The following is a 16030-nucleotide window of genomic DNA, read 5'->3' on the forward strand; positions in this document are numbered from 1 at the left end:
TGGGGCAGCAGATCCCATTGTTCACCTTTCTTCCCCACCTTGTTCCTGCTGTAGGTCTTCCCTAACCCCTTCTTCCCTGGCAGGGAGCGGGGTGCCATTTTGGAGTCTGCCTTGGGTACCAAAATGTCATGGGCTGGCTCTGAGTATCATACCACTTTGAGCAGTCAGAGTGGTTTAACAATCAATCAACAGGGGTATCCTAACAACTCTCAGCATCCTTAACAAACCACTATTCCCAGGATTCTTTCGGGGAAGCCATGGCTGTTTAGAGGGTTATGATACTGCTTTAAATGCATAGTGCAGATAGGGCCAGATTTGAAAACAATCTTCTGTATGCATCTCCATATGTTAGTGTTATGTAAATCTACTAGGATCTGTGTTTTCATGCAATAAATATAATTTGGTTGGAGAACTGCATGGCAAAATTTAGAGAAGCACAAATGTGGGAGGATGTATTTGTTTATATATTGTTTTGGGAACTGAAAATTAGATATGATCACATTTTAATGTGAAGCAAACCACATTTCTCCCCTATTTCTTATCTGCTGCAGCTGATTGTTCCAAAAATTTTGACAGAACGTCATTTCCCATGTATATCCTTCTAAAATATTCTAAAGATGGTCTTTCTATCTTTAAATCAGCAAAAAAATGCATGCAGTAAAATGAGTGTTACTGCGGTGTTTGCAGTTCACAACAGTAATCTATAAAAAGTTAATTTATTGTGACACTAAAATGGAGAATGCTGTGATGTCATCAGTCTTGTGCAAACATTCTAGAAACTCCCGTTTCACTGTTCAGTCAAAGCTGGATCTTTTGCCTACTTCCTTGTTTCCAATGGACAAGCTTGTAGGCTACTGCTTTACTACAGCTGAGAAAACCCCATTGTCTGAGATTTTACCCTCCTCACTGGCTCTTCCTTTGCCAGCATCTGACAGCTGGAATGGCTCCTTGCATATGATGCCGTAAGAAATAAATTAGCTATTTATTTGTTTGGGAAGCACGGTTGGGCCTGCATTTGAGATGGTCACAGCTGGTTTCCCTATTACGTGTGGAAATCTGTCTGAAGCCTGGATAACTGCTGCCAGCCAGTGTAGTAGACAATTCTGAACCAGACGGAGCAACGTTCTGGTTTGGGCTAAAACCATTTATGCTGTTCCTTTCTATCCTCTCTACTGCTGAGCTCGAGCAGTTCCGAAGATAAATACATTGAAACCATTGGTATAATACTATGGAAATGCTTTTTCTCATTTGTGAAATCCAAGCTTTTTCAAAACAAAACTTAAATTTTAAAAATGCTTAATTCTGTATAAAAAAATTAGGCTAATTTACACAAAGCATATAAAGCAAATTAATGCTAGGTTATATCACATATTGTCAGGTTCCTAATGGATTATTTGGTATATTTTTATGCTACCCTTCTTCAAAATTCTCCCACCACCATTGCATTAGATCCACAGCCGTCCTCTAAGGTAAGTTAGTCCGAAAAGGGAGCAAATGGCCCCAGTGAGCTTCATGGCAGTGTGTGAATTTGAACCTGCATCACCCTGGTTCTCTTGTCCTTCCAACACCTGCAATACGCAAGCAACCCATTCCTCTCCAACCATTTCTCCTCAAGGAGAAAACCAAAGAGGGGGAACCTGTGGCCCTTCCACAACTACAGCTCCCATCATCTGACTGTTGACCACGCTGGCTAAGCTGCTGTGAGTTGCATCCCAAGAAGATCTGGAGGACCAATGGATGTCCATCTTTACACTAGACAAACTAGGCCTGAACAAGGACTCTGAGCACAAGTAGAGGTGCCACACTTGCCTGGTCCCTGAATACCCCATCCTTGCCATAGTCTTGTTGCTGAGCAACAATGTGCAGAGCTCAGTGGAGTGGGAGGCCAGCCAATCAGAAGAGTCTCTGAGGTGTACTTGCCTGGAGGCAGAGTCAGCATCCAAAGTCCAGTCCAGTCCTAGGGTCAGTCCTAGGGTCAAGGCCATCAGTGCCTTCTCCTCTGTGTCCTTGAATGCTGATCAGCTGTAGGTGGAGTCACTCCGCCTTCTCCCCCTTCAGGCTGCTGTTCAGCAGGTGAAGCTGACTCCTGGCTCATGACAGCCTCCAACATGCACATGTTGAGCACATTCAGCTGAATGCCCTTAGATGCCTTCATGGAATCGAGAGCCTTGATGTCAAACAGATTTAAATCAAGAACCCTGGTAAATTTAATCACTTATAATTCCCATTCAAGAGACACGGATGGCGCTGTGGTCTAAACCACAGAGCCTAGGGCTTGCCGATCAGAAGGTCGGCGGTTCGAAACCCGCAATGGGGTGAGCTCCCGTTGCTCGATCCCAGCTCCTGCCAACCTAGCAGTTCAAAAGCACGTCAAAGTGCAAGTAGATAAATAGGTACCGCTCCAGCGGAAAGGTAAATGGCGTTTCTGTGCGCTGCTCTGGTTTGCCAGAAGCGGCTTAGTCATGCTGGCCACATGACCCGGAAGCTGTCTGCAGACAAACGTCAGCTCCCTCAGCCTGTAGAGCAAGATGAGTGCTGCAACCACAGAGTCATCTGCAACTGGACTTAACGGTCAGGGGTCCCTTTACCTTTAATTCCCATTCAAACCTTGTACAATGTTGGATGTTCGGAGGTGAAATGCTCAGTGGCTGACACATGCAAGGTCAGTCAGTGGTGGTGCATTTTGCTCATGTTTACATTTCCTATGTGGGCTATCAATGTCTGAACAGGGCTACATTTCCTTAAAAATACGAAAAAGGCCAATCCTTGGTTTCTGACAAAAACTCTTTATTATTTGAAAGACTGCCTTTTCTCTTGTATTCATCCTTCATTTAAACAATTTCTATAACTAGAGATAAAAGACAGAAAAGATAATTGGTGAAAACCATAAAGCTAGGCTTCAGTGGAATAAAGAAGTTTTTAGTCAGTGCCGGAAGTTCGACAGGGAGGAGGGTTGTCTGACCTCAACTGGAAGGGAGTTCCAAAGTATACGGGCAACCAGTGCAGGTTTTTGAGCACTGGGAATATGTGCCAGTGCTGTATACCCAGTAGATCATGGTGGTTTGCAGGAGAATTTCTCTTGCAAGTTGCAAAGACCCCAGAAGCTCCCTCTGCAGTAACTGTGAGCAGGGTCTTCAGTGTAGTTGCCCCTGCTCTGTGGAATAGCATTCTTGTCAAAATATGGAATGTGCCCGCTGTCTGCGCTTTCAGGAAACAGCTAAAAACATTTTTGTTCTGGCAGGCTCTCCTAACTGGATAAATGGAACTTGACCATGGGTGTCTATTTTGTAGTGTTTTAGTTTTGTTTTAAATGCATTTTTAAAAATGTATTTTTTGATGTTTTTAATGGTATGTCACCTTGAGACGACTGTGTGGATGCTGATAGTAATATGTATCATGCCACATATGCACAGCTGTTGTGGCATTATATGGCCCTCTGTAACTTTTCCAGCTACCCTTTTAAAGTCCCTGTCCAGTAGATTCCTCTGCTTATCTTGGTGCATACACATTTTTTTTCACAGATGCCCAGGATATAAGTCAAGGCGTTATCAGGCTGCAGTGTTTTGCACAAAGTTAATGTTCAAAAACACCAAGGTCTGTGTACAGGACTTCCCTCCAGAGTGTTATAGTTTAAGACTGAAAACTATTGATATTGGCACATGAGGCAGCTACCTTGATTTAGTGCTACTTTGGGACGACTCTGTTCTTCTGCTGTGGTGGGAGGGTGGGGGAAATAGTCCCTGCAGGGCACTGGAGTGTCAGTTTAACCATTGTGATTTACAGAGATCCTGCAGTTGTACAAAAGTGCCAGAAAAGACAATTCAGGGGGAAGAAACTAGAAAGAGAGAGAGAGAGATCATTTTGCAGGAATGCCAAAGGAGTTCAATCTCAATTTTTATTAACCTCCTTGAAGTTTCTGCACCTCCACGATCCACTCACAAAAGAATTTGGGTGCCTCCGATTTTTTAAAAAATGCTTTTGGTGATTTTACTGGGAAGGAAAAGTTTGCAACTGCAGGGGTAGTCTTTACTGACCCCAGTATCTTGGGTGGGGAGCAGTTTTCTGCACTAGGAGCCTTCATTTCATTAGGTTAATGGCAGCCACTGAGCAGGAACACAGAGAGAGGGCAAAACAGATACTGGTAACGCAATCTGTAGGAATGCAATTTTTCAGGGCCCTGTCAGAATTTGTATTGTGCATTTGTGATGATTTGTGTTCATGACAGTAGTGGGGTAGGTATATGTGACCCCACTTTCCATACTGTTTGCACCTGCAGCGGTTTCAGGGTGAACATGCTGCTTCATTTCCAATCCGTGCTTGCCCCATCCTGTACCACAAATGTTCCGGTTTAATTTTTGTCCTGCTTCTGTTACACTATGGTGCTCCTCCAGGTGGTAATAATGCTATAACACTGGGGAGAACAAAACTGAAATGATGTGTGGCCAGTCCTGTAAAAATCCATCACCAATGCACTATTATTGTGTCAATGACATGTTGAAGAATGCACCCATTTTTTAAAATGTGCCAATTTGGTGGCTCCCTCTGCTCTCTGCTTCTGCTGTTTTCTAGTTACCTTGTCCCCTCACTCTGACTGCAGTGAAGATTAAAGAGGAGTCGCCATTTTCAGCTATCATCTACGCTTCTTGAGCCATTTCTCTGTTGTTTCCCTAATGGAAGATTCCAGTTAGAGCGACAATTGAAGAACATCTGCAATCATTCTGGCAGGCCCATGCACCCTCTCCTGTCCAACTCCCCAATCATTCAGGAATATAGAATGGAATATATACATATATTAATCGTACCATTCAAGTAAATTCCCAGGATGCGTCACAATAATAAGTCAATTTTAACAGCAAATCTATGTGACATATCACAAATTGCTTTTTATACACGCCTGAGTTTCAGAATAGATTGATTGTGTAACATGGAGGACTACTGTCTAGGACAAAAAAATCCTCCAAAACTACAAAGGCCTGCTGGGTATGCCCCATGGGGTCAGCACCCCCTCCTCTCTGGTGCCCAGGCCCTTCTTTGGAGGCAAAACTGAGCAACAGAACAAAGCCCAGTAGATAAGTCACATCTGTGTGTACACACACACACATCTTTCAAAATACCATTAAGTCCTCAATCCTAGTTAAAACGAATTTCTTGAAAGACAGAGAATGATGCCAATAAGCTGGGAAGGGTAAAAATGCAACTTTGAAAGAAAATCCACACGGGCAATTCACATTCCCCTACCTTTTAAAACTATAAATCATTTAGCGATTTACTGTATTGCTAGATCTGTGCTCTGAACAGTTGGCTGTTGTTGTTTTTAGCATGGAAAAGGAAAATTACCATTAGGCAGGTGAATACAGAAAAATGTACCTAGTTTGTATATTTGTCCTTCAAGTGCTTTGATCACGGGTGATTTCTTTCTTCACTAGAGACTAAAGGGCACCGACAATCAGGCACTTTTATTTGTTTATTTTTGTTTTTTGTAGTGAGCGGAGGGTGGGAAACAGTATTGACACAAACAGGGAGAAATTGAATTCGCAAAAGGGGATGATTGCTATAAAACAAAGCAAATGGGTAGCACTAAAAAAAGGAACCTCTTTCCTCCTGCCTCTTTCAGACTAAAGATGGGGAGGTTTATGAGCTACCTTGCTGCTAAACCCCAGGGTCCCTCTTATTTGTGTATATATTATACATCTATCTTATTCTTTATTTCAAAAATCAGGAACAAAAACTCCAGAGGGCCTGTGACAACACAACCAACTCGCGCTAGTGGTGTCACAACTACCATCACAACCATCGTGCGTACTGGAGGCAACTGGTCCACTGGCCTGTTTGATGTCTGCAGCGACAAAAGAGTCTGTAAGAGTTTCAATTGCTTCTTTCAAAGCTGTATCCCTGGTGTGCACGGGAGAGATGAGGTTCTTTTTAATAGACCTACTTCAAGACTGGTGATTGAAGAGCTTCATCCCATAAAAGTTGCGGTTGAGCTAATGGAGTTGAGATGATATTGGAGGAAAAAAGAGTAAAGGGCTGTCCTTGGATCCTTGACCCAGGTCTGCCTGTATCCTCATCTACTGTGTTTTATAACAAACTACCCATCAGGAAGCAGGTTGCTTGCTCTCTTATCAAGATATTGTTGTATTAATATTAAACCTGATTTTCACTACTATACTTCTGAGGGATAGAGAAGGTCACATTAAGGTTTCCTTAACAACTGTCTGCAACTCTGGGGAATGATTGCTTCCAGCGAAGTACAATCCTGGCTCCAAAAATATTGTTGTGAAACTGACTTTTAATGGGTTTGGTTTTGTTCAGTTCTAGACCTCAGATATAACAGAGCTGAATGAAAAGGTGGCCCCCTTTGCAATCATCTTTGGCATAGTGCATCTTATCTATGTCTTTAGTCTGCTTGTGGAGTACAAATCATTTGGGTTATCCATAGATTAATGGGGGACACACACACTGCACTCAGCTCTCACCTGTGGCTCCTAGAAGCTATCAGCATGTGACAGCGGCCACACCCTGGGAAATGGCTTTGACTAGCTGACTAAACTAGGTGAGGGTAGCCGATGGGTCTCAAACCCTCAGTGAGTTAGAGACTTCCCCTGCGTGTGGAGACAGGCAGATTGAGCAGGCAAGACTAATAGTGGGTCCAACGGTCAAGAAGGTGGTCTCTGCATGTGCTTTAGAGGGAAATGAGGGGCAGGTGGGGTTCATCAGCCTAGGAAGGTAGCCCATCCAGGAGAAGGAAAACTCTGATCTTAAACCTCTGCTGCCTTGCGAGATATCTTCTGGAGAAGAAATGGCTAAGGAGTAAAGCCTACACAAATCTGAAGTGGAGTTGCTAAGATGGTTGGCTCATTCTGGCAACTCCTGCAGTCAAGCTGGTGCCTAACATATTGCTCTGCTTGCCTTTGGACCATATCAGCGAGGCTGAGGGGTCTGGGCAGCCCATGACCTCCATACACATTGCCCAGGTGTGCGCCCCGGGGAGGTCACTTCGGTGCTGCAAAACAGCAGTTTGACTTCCTCCCCAGGGGTGCACTTCATTGTCACTTGAGGCAGATGCAGTGCTGTTTTTCCTAGAAAAAGAGGTGTTGAAACTCTCCCTTGTTCTCTTATAATGGCAATGGTGCCCCCCCGAGAGGTGCTGGAACTGAGTTCTAGTGAGTTCCAGCTGAATAAAAGATCTGGGCAGATGTCAACAACAACAGCAACAACAACAGCAGCAGCAGCAGCAGCAGCAACAACAACAACAACAACAACAACAACAACAGTGTATGGAGGATTCCAGCCTATGTTAGACATGGAAGTTGGACATAGTGACATGTGGGTCCCTTCTAACTTCATAGTATGAACACACAACGTACATATACAGCTTTCGTCATGTGATCACATCCTTCCTGTGGTTGTGCTTAATGACAGGTGTGTGTGGTTCACTGTGCAGCTTGTGCCTGGAATGCAGTATCGCAAGCCGATTCGGGGAGTGCTTTTGTTTCCCTCTGCTGCTGGGTTCCACCTTGGCCTTGAGAGTCGGCACCAGGGAGAGTCACAAAATACGTGTAAGTCCATGTAAGTGTTCTGTCCAGCACCCACAATGCACGGTGTAGGAGTGGTGCATTTCCTACCCTGTGGAATTCCGTGTGTGTGTGTGTGTGTGTGTGTGTGTGTGTGTGTATCTGATTCCAGCAGTCATGGCCTTTAAGACATCTCTGAAAGCCTATTTTCTCTGGATATTCACTGAAAAGTATTGCTACATTTGCTGCTCCTGGGTTCTTGTTGGTTTTACCTCAGATTTCAGGGCTTTGTTGTGTGCTGACCTGTATTTTCCTATAGCTGGCTTCTCTTAAACTGGTTGCTTTCTTGTAACTGTGGAAAGGGCCATGGATCATGCGGTAGAGCACATACATGAAAAAGGTCCCCAGTTCAATCCCTGCCATCTCCATGTTGGGCTGGGAATGCCCCCTGCCTGAAACCCTTGAAAGTTGCTGCCACCCGGTGTTGACAATACTGAGCTAGATGGACCAAACATATAAGGCAACTTCCTGCGCTCATGGTTAAAAACATTATTACAAATGAACTTGTGTGTGTTCACAAGAATGTCCACACACCAACATATCTAGGTATGCACAATTGTAAGTCATCTTGGCAGGGGCGTAGCATGGGGAGGGCCAGGGGGGCCATAGCCCCAGGTGCATGGTTTTGTGGGGGCACAAGCCAGGCACACTCATGCAGGGATCCCCTCCCTGTCTGCCACTCTGCTGCACCCTGGGCCCCCTGGCCAGTGTTGGGGGGATGCATCCACCAAGAGCCACGTTGGTTGACCGGGCTCCCCGTTGTGTGGGTAGGAGGCACAGCATGAACCCTCCATGCCCCACACCCGCCCGGCAGCAGTGAGGGTTCAGCTGGTGTGACAGGTTTTGTTCATCCTCTGCTCCCAGACCGTGGCCTTGCCGTGTGTGTGTGTGTGTGTGTACCTGGGTGCCAGTAAAGGATGCAATGCCACTGCACCTTGGCAAGGTTTTAGACTTGAAAGTAGGCTAAGAAATATCTAGGAGCACAGAAAACTGTTTTATACTGGATCAGACCATTGGTCCATCTAGCTCAGTTTGTCTGCACCGACTGGCAATGGTTTTCCAGGGTTTCAGGCAAAAGTCTCTCCCTGCTCTACCTGGAAACGCCAGGGATTGAACTTGGGACCTTCTGCTTACAAGGCAGATGCTCTACCACTGAGCTATGGCCTTTTACAATCTGAAAGAAAGCCAAATCTGGGCATCAACACTTCTTCCTCTCCCCGCTGTATTGGAGGCCATAGCTGTAGTTTAAAATCTGTTGGCATGGCAGGGGGATCTTTAGTTTGCTAATGAATGACTTGAAATATTTTTGAGGGTGAAAAGTTCAGCATAAAATCTCTGTGCCTCATAGTATGCATCCCTCGCCTTTCCAAAACCACCACTGTTCCACTCTTTATGGGGCAAATATCTCTTATTCTGCTGGTGTGGTGCCTCCTTAAAGTCAAGCAAATGCATTAAACCTTTGGAATAGCCTTTTTTTCTTAAGGAAAAGGCAGTGCTTATGTTTATAATGACATGCCAAGCCAATACCCATATTTTAAAAGTAATGGGAAAGAGCAGCTCTGTTTTTCTCTGCTGTAGCTTCAAAACTGCACGGCACATTTTAAAATATCCCTTTGAGGGCGAAATATACATTTGCCCCATATTCAGGAAGAAGGAAGGGAAAAGATGCCAGAAGGAATCAAGGAAATGTGGTGTATTTTCTCACATAGCTTTTATCCTGATAAGCAAAAGGCAAAAGTTGTCATATTAATTTAACATTTTGTGGGAGTGCATTCTGTGCTGACTGGGCCCCGTTGGATGGTGGGGCAGAAGATAGGGAGGGTAGGTGGAGCCAGAGCCACTGTCAGGCAGAGCCCCTGACAAGATGGCTGCCAGGTGGGGGCTAGCTGAGAGCAGACTGATGCTGGTGGGGCAGGGCTCTATTTGCCTCCACTGAGTGCATTGTGAGGTTGAAAGTACATCAGTTCTGGGATGTTTGTGGGATACTTTAGTTAGGATGTGTCTGTAGTGGAAATTCTCTACTCTTTGGCGAAATAAACTTGGAATTCAGAAGAAGCTATCTATCCAATGAAACAGGGGCACTTCCTTGGCAGTGTATCTTAGGCTGGGCTAAAGGCTGGAGTGCCAGGACTGAGTGCATGTGAAGTAGGGGAATGTAGGTGCAACATACGCTGCATGAAGGAGCAGCACATCTGCACTGAAAGAAAATAGACCCTGGAGCTGCACCATTGCGCTCCTGAACAACGAGTATGTGGCAAACAGAAGCTTGCGCCCCAAGGAATGAGGTAGAACCACCAGCACCCGTCATATTGTGCCATGGACTTGATAAGGTTGCTGTGCATATTTTCACAGGGAACTATCTCCATCAAAATGGCTCTTTCCCATCCATGCACATTTCAGGAAATTGGGGTTGTGGTGGGTGGTGGTGAGAGAAAAGCAGCGTGGAACACAACATGTCTCCTAGGTAAATGTGGGCATGGCATCGATTCTGTGCAACCTCTTCCCCCTTTAGCCACCAGCCAGTAATCAGCAACCAAGTCAGCAGACATTCCCGGTTTGGCAACCCCCTGGTGTGGATGAGAACTTCCATAATCTCTGACCCTTGGCCATGTTGACTGTGGCTGTTAGGAGTTGTCATCCAACACAGCTGGGGACCACCATGTCGGCTTAGAGTAGGAGTGAGGATCCTTAGCCCTCCAGATGTTGCTGAACTCCTGCTAGCTAGGGATCATGGGAGTTGTAGGCCAAAAACATCTGGAGGGCCGAGGCTGAGGAAGCCTGATATATACTATGTGACACCACCCTCAGCAGTATGTTCTCTGTGGTTTAGAAGATACATTCTCTCACACTTTTTTCTCCAGCAGCACAAGGCTGGAAATCTAACTTACCAATCTGCCCTGCATTAGGGCTGTGTGGGGAGAACGAGCTCAACTTTTCTGTCACTGAAAAGGAGGCGCACTATCAGTGTTTGTCTGTTCTGTGAGACCAAGGGCTGTAGTTTTCTGGCTGAGCATAAACCCCACTGATCACAGTGGGATTTAGCGCTGAATTAGACACACACAGAATTGTGCTGCAGGGCTGTTGTTTTTATAGTCAACAGTGTCTGGTTGTGGGGCAGGGGTAGCATCATGCAGTTCAGAAACCTGTGCTGCCAGGGTGTGGGGAAATAGGGAAATGGCTTGTTGACTACCTTTAAAAACACAGGTGTGATCTTCATTTCAAGGCTGGAAAATGTGAGGAAAGCCTTGATCCCAAGGTAAAAAGAAAAGAAAAGCTGGGATGGGAAAGGCACATGATCAGACAAAACACTATTGTGTGGGAAGATCACATACGGTAGTTATAACCATAAAAAAGAGAGATGAACGAACAAACATTTTTGCCTCACAGGGAATAGGATGTGGCTAATGACTGGCTGATATCGGTATCCCCATTGCTTCTCAAGTGAAGAGGCTGCAACTAGTTGAAATGTCAGGAGCTGGGAAGCAGGTGTCAAGCTGGAAAATGAAAAAAGCCAGTAGCCCTGGGAAGCCTCAACAGCACTTTGCTAGTCCCCACTGAAAGGAGGGCTCTGCAGTTTAATGTTGTCGTTTTTAATTGTCACAGAGGAATGTAATGGGTTGGCATCATCGGGGTTTGGATTTTATGTATAAATGGAGTAAATGGATGATGTATGATATTGTTTAGTGTGGAAGAAACCCATGATTTCTGTCTCTCTCTTTTAAAAAAGGGTTGGAATCAGGGTGATGAGGTAGTGCACAGAGAGCCTAATGAGACCAGTGCTTAGTGACATGGAAAAATGGTTTCTCAATCATCCTTGTGTGGAAAGGTTCTCTTCCTCTTCCCCCCTGCAGGGAACCCTGTGTGAAGACTGGATGGCAGTTCATTGTTGCTGGCCTTTTGCAGTCTGTCAAATGGCCCGGGAAATGAAGAGGAGACCTACATTCCAGGTCTACGAAATGCACACATCTCCTCCTCCTCCTCCATTTGAAGATGCCCTTGTTTGAAAACCTTCAGAGGTGATTGGCTCATGATGCGTCTTCCTCTTCCCCTTGCAATGACAAAATTGGTTATATTGTTAAATAAATAATGCATTCATGTGTCAGATCAAGTTTTTTTCACCTTTGTGTTTCCATGAGAGAGACACTGAGACACTTCCAACTGCTGGTCTTATAATTTGTTTTATATTTGGTTGAAAAGGAAAAATATACTAGACATGGTAAAATAAAATAAAAAATTCCCCAGATGCCTAAGATCCAGTTTTGGGACAAGTACTCTTTGGTGAGAGAACTCCAGCAGAGAATTAATATCACAAAGCATGCAGCACAGCAATGTGTGGCAATATAGGCTGTTAGACCTTCAAAATATCCCATTCTAAGTTGCTTCCAAAGTAGCACAGAAAGAGACTACACGTTTGGTAAGTTAAAAATGGTTTACTTACAAAGTCTTGAAAGGTCTGATTCATGTTCTTTTCCATACAGCAGCAAGAAGAGACAGACAATATAACTTAGGTTTCAAAATGGTAAATGTTTCTAAATTATTTGTATAGAATCACAAAGATGGTTTGCTTAAGCCATGCAGTCTAAGCTTGGAGCATCCAGCTTAGACTTCCTTCCTGGTAGGTTTCACATGGTCAGAGAGAGAGAACGAAGAGTTTTGTAACCTGTTATGTGTGCCGGCATGGTTGCTTGAGAGCAAACAGGCAAGACTCCCTGTTGGTCTTTTCAAGGCTTTATTATCTGTCCAAAACGTTCACAATGCAGATCAACTCAATTCCATGTCTGCTCAGTCGCTAGCAGAATCTGGGAGTGGGTGGTCCTTAAACTTTCCCCAGCAGAGTAGTCTTTTGACCCCATCCTATGCCTCCCCTCTCTGTGCGTAAACCGACTGCACAAAGAGGGCGTGGGCAGAGGGGGACCTGCCTCCCCCCCCCGCTTTGTTCATGCTCGGTGCTGTGGCTCTCCATTGCATCCTCTGAGCCCTGCACCCCTTCCTCACTGGAGGCATGGCTTCCCTCCTCCACGGAGGAAGTGCTGATTCTCACAATCTTTGGAGGCTCCCTTCCACCTCTCGCCTCTGAGCTGATGACAGTTCCCTGACATAACCCTTCTTCCCAAAATGTGTGGATATGACCTAGCTAAGGGTTAACTCTGAGCTTTGTGGAATTCTGTGCCAGCTTGATTATATCTGTTTCAGTGATTATTTGAACACCAGCTTCATTTCAAGCAGGGGAGCAGCAGAGGTCAAGGCCTTGCTTATGTGACTTTTCCCTTCCCAAATGGTTAGTGGGCGGCACCTTCATTCAACATATTACTGTTCCTTTCCACCAAAGGTGCAGTAGTCATTGTTCCTCGTTCTTCTCTCTTCTTTGAGGAAAAGGCAGTTATTAAACCAGGAAAGTGGGTGTATTTTGCAGTCTTTAAAAAAGATCCATCACTGTAAAACATGTCCACCCCCTCTCTGAACTCCTCTCATCCATCTTGCTCTATTTTTGGTCTTTCTAAGGAACCTATCACCATGGCATCAAAGCGCTGATGCATCCTCCACATGTAGCCGGCTTTGGATATCTCCTGCCCTGCCTCAAAATAGAGCCTTTTTGTAGAACAGCATGGAACTATTTCATCATCATTTTCTTCCCTTCTTCCTGCTTTTAAATTCATACAACTAGATGTAAGCAAAAAACAAACACCCCCCAAACCCCAAGCATTTTCTTTCCCACCTGATCCTGCTATTGCTGCCTGCTGTCATAAGGCAGTGGGTGGGAACACATTCGATGGTGTTCACATCATATGGGTGACGGTTGGACTGCACTCATCAAAGTTTCAGTATCCAGTTGATTTTTTTGACAGCAGAAAGTGGCACTTGTCCTATAGGCCGTATGAAATGTCTCTCATCTTTCAGAGTGCATCTGTGTACTGGTTTCAAGAAAAGGAACCAATACACATCCAGCACACACCACAACCCTATGGACCGCAGCCCCACACTCTGTAACTTCACCTCGCACTATCTATTCATGCATCCTTTGGGTCCAGGAAGCAGTTCTGAGATGAGGCGCCAGAAAGTTACTGCCCAAGGTGCTGAACCAGGAGTGCAAGAGCTTTTTGCTTGGTTGTGCTCCCAAGTGCAAGTGTGGTGGTCAAACTGGAATCATAAATGAATTCCCCAGGCATTTCTGATCCATGTAATCACCATAGTAGCCTGTTTCCTTGTTGCAGATGGTGTCATCACAATGGCAGAAACAGCCAGCACCAGTGCAGGCATGTTCTTTGTGTATTCGCAACATTGTGCCTGAACCGGGACACCTTTAAGGTGTTGCTGGTGATTTAATGTAGCTTATTATCTGTAAGTGCAGGATGGTCTAGAGCAGAGGTAGCTGCCAGATGGTGTGGATGAGAACCTCTATAATCTCTGACCCTTGGCCATGTTGACTGTGGCTGATAGGAGTTGTCATCCAACACAGCTGGGTTGATTTGGGAAGGCAATGAGCTTTGTTTTCATATCTGCCACAGCACCAGCACTGAGCAGCTGCTTCCGATGAACTGGAAAGGTTTTTCTTTATTTTCAAATGACTCCTCTTGGCGGATAATTACAGTAGCATATAGTAAGCTAAAGCTTTCCCAGTGCCAGGGCTCCTGCTGCTTCAAGGCAAGCAATCATAAGGTTGTCATGGTTTTGCATCAGACCTGTCAGATCTTTGGCCCAGGGGCCTCATCTGATGCAGCAAAACTGCCCTTCCAGCTCCGCAAACCCCGACATTGCCGAATTAGCCAGCTTTGGCTTTTGAAACAAGCACACTAATGCAAATGGATGAAAGAGGAGTCTCCCCCCCCCACAAAAAAAATAATGCCAGCTCCACTTTACCATGTATTTTTGTTGGTTTCCTGCAGCTGGCATCTACCCACCACTATTTTCAGTGAGCAGAGCATTTGCCAGTGGCTCCATCTGCATATTTTTTTCTTGAGCGGTGAATATTTTTGGCCTAAGTGAGTCTCATGAATGTGTATGCACATTATATATAGTGAGGAACTCAAAGTGACCCTCTCTCCCAAAAACCAGGTTTCGGAAAGAGTTGGATGCTTTTGTGGACACAGAGTGAAGGCTGAGTATCCCTGGTGCAGAAATATATTCTTATTCTTATTATTATTAGGTTGACCAAGATACATTCCGCTTCCAAAATATTTCTTAGCAATTGGGCTGTGACACCCTTTGTCCAGTTAACAAGTCTGTGAGTGTGTTTTTGAAAGAGCAAATGGCAGGGACGGGGCCCCCAGTCCACATCCTGGTGTGAGTAGGCGGGGGATTACAGACCTTTCCTCCTCATACATGATCCTGTAAGGCAGGGATGAGGGGACCTTCTTAAGCCTGATGGCTGTATTCCTTTGTGGTCAACCTTCCAAGGCCACATGCCGGTGGTGGGTGACGCCAGAGGCAAAAATGGACAAGGAAACGAATGTACATGAAGAACGTTGGAAGCTGCCTTAGACTGAGTCAGACCATTGGTCTACCTAGCTCAGTATTGGCTACTCTGACTGCAGCAGCTCTCTAGGGTTCCAGGGTCTCTTCCAGCCCTATGTAGAGATGCTGGGGATTGAACCTGGGACCATTTGCATACAAAGTAGATGCTCTGCCACTGAGTTACACCCTCATCCCCATTTAACTTTGCCCAGTAGGTGAGTTCTGATGTACACCCCTCTCTAGCCTCCTGAGAAGCAAGAGTCATTATCAGGGTTCAAGGACACATCCCACCCAGGAGAAATCACTCAAGGGTGCAAAGCAGAGTTGGCAAGAGGTGTGGCCTGAGGAGAAGATGTGGTGTGGGGAGAGTCTGAAGGGCTAGAGAGGCTTAGAGGGTTGCATTCGAGGACCCTCCTGCTGCTGTAGAGGGATATACGCTCTCCCACCAAACCACAGCTGCATATGAAAGGCATGTGTGAAATAGACCTGAAACAAATATTGCTTAGCTAGAATCATCAGCCTCATTTATCATTTTGCTAGGGTGGTGCTGTGGTCTAAACCACTGAGTCTCTTGGGCTTGCCGATCAGAAGGTCAGTAGTTTGAATCCCCACGACGGGGTGAGCTCCCGTTGCTCTGTCCCAGCTCCTGCCAACCTAGCAGTTTGAAAGCACGCCAGTGCAAGTAGATAAATAGGTATCGCTGCGGCAGGAAGGTAAACGGTGTTTCCATGTGCTCTGGTTTCTGTCATGGTGTTCCGTTGCACTAGAAGTGGTTTAGTCATACTGGCCACATGACCCAGAAAACTGTCTGTGGACAAACAGTGGCTCCCTCGGCCTGAAAGCGAGATGAGCGCCATACCCCATAGTCACCTTTGGCTGGACCTAACCATCCAGGGGTCCTTTACCTTTACCTTACCTTATCATTTTACTCTATTCCTTAAGCATTCAGTAGTTTGTGAACTTCCCCTCTGCACTCTGTATGCACCGGGAAGATTAAAGCATAC

At 45.4% G+C, this 16030-nt stretch overlaps 1 protein-coding gene across 1 annotated transcript; it reads left to right on the plus strand.

Moving 5' to 3' along the window:
* The first annotated feature begins 787 nt into the window (after window positions 1-787).
* On the plus strand, window positions 788-11676 carry PLAC8L1 (PLAC8 like 1). The gene is made up of 4 exons (XM_083481252.1): window positions 788-962; window positions 5720-5856; window positions 7423-7559; window positions 11426-11676. Exons 1-4 carry the CDS (start codon window positions 835-837, stop codon window positions 11576-11578), a joined length of 555 nt encoding a protein of 184 aa, XP_083337378.1. The 5' UTR covers window positions 788-834; the 3' UTR covers window positions 11579-11676.
* Window positions 11677-16030: the final 4354 nt, after the last annotated feature.

This window comes from Podarcis liolepis (genome assembly GCF_965112155.1).
Source record: "Podarcis liolepis genome assembly, chromosome: 2".
Lineage (NCBI taxonomy): Eukaryota > Metazoa > Chordata > Lepidosauria > Squamata > Lacertidae > Podarcis > Podarcis liolepis.

What these genes read in the sequence shown, in the direction of transcription:
- PLAC8L1 (XM_083481252.1), top strand. Translation starts at nt 835, where the DNA reads ATGGACAAGCTTGTAGGCTACTGCTTTACTACAGCTGAGAAAACCCCA. An exon ending in GGCTCCTTGCATATGATGCC is followed by an intron (nt 963 to 5,719) that starts GTAAGAAATAAA and finishes TTCAAAAATCAG; the next exon opens with GAACAAAAACTCCAGAGGGC. An exon ending in CTGCAGCGACAAAAGAGTCT is followed by an intron (nt 5,857 to 7,422) that starts GTAAGAGTTTCA and finishes GCTTAATGACAG; the next exon opens with GTGTGTGTGGTTCACTGTGC.